General features: G+C 57.6%; 1 protein-coding gene across 1 annotated transcript in view; it reads left to right on the top strand.

Moving 5' to 3' along the window:
• Nucleotides 1-564, top strand: part of VE01_10591 (uncharacterized protein) — a gene marked incomplete at both ends in the record, with an annotated part of 1,362 nt that extends 798 nt beyond the window's left edge. Inside the window, one exon of the mRNA XM_018279985.1 lies at nt 52-564. Within this exon, the coding sequence (XP_018125111.1) occupies nt 52-564 (513 nt within the window). The remainder of the gene's footprint in view (nt 1-51) is intronic.
• Nucleotides 565-572: the final 8 nt, after the last annotated feature.

Here is a 572-nt window from a genome sequence, read left to right as displayed (position 1 = left end):
CCCCCCCCCGCGCCTTTTCGCCCGTCTAAGACAATACTGACAACTCCCCAGGGCATCCTCGTACCAAACACAAAAGATATATCACGCCTCTCCTTCCCGATCTGCAATTGGATCCTCGTCATTGAAAAAGAAGCCACTTTTCGCACCCTCTCTACCACGCACCACGCTCGCACATCCCGCGCCGGCCCTGGTCTGCTCATCACCGCAAAGGGATACCCCGACATCGCGACCCGCGCGCTTCTGCATCTCCTGTCCTCGACGCGAGGCTGTCCACCGATTTACGTACTCACAGATTATGATCCGCACGGAATATCAATCCTAAGCACCTACGCCCACGGTTCAGCGAGTCTAGCGCACCAGAATGACGGGCTAGCAGTCTCCGGCCTGCGATGGCTGGGTGTAAAACTCGAGAGTGCCATCGGCACGCAGAATGGGAGAAGTGAAGATGGCGGGGAGGTTCCGGGGATTTTGACACTGACGAAAAGGGATAGGAGACTGGGGAGGAGTATGTTGATGAGGCATCCGGCGATAGGGGAGGGTGGGGAGAAGGAGTGGAGGAGGGAGGTACAGNC

Source organism: Pseudogymnoascus verrucosus (assembly GCF_001662655.1).
Source record: "Pseudogymnoascus verrucosus strain UAMH 10579 unplaced genomic scaffold scaffold_91, whole genome shotgun sequence".
Taxonomy (NCBI): Eukaryota; Fungi; Ascomycota; class Leotiomycetes; order Thelebolales; family Thelebolaceae; genus Pseudogymnoascus; species Pseudogymnoascus verrucosus.
This window is presented reverse-complemented; position numbering and strand designations above follow the sequence as displayed.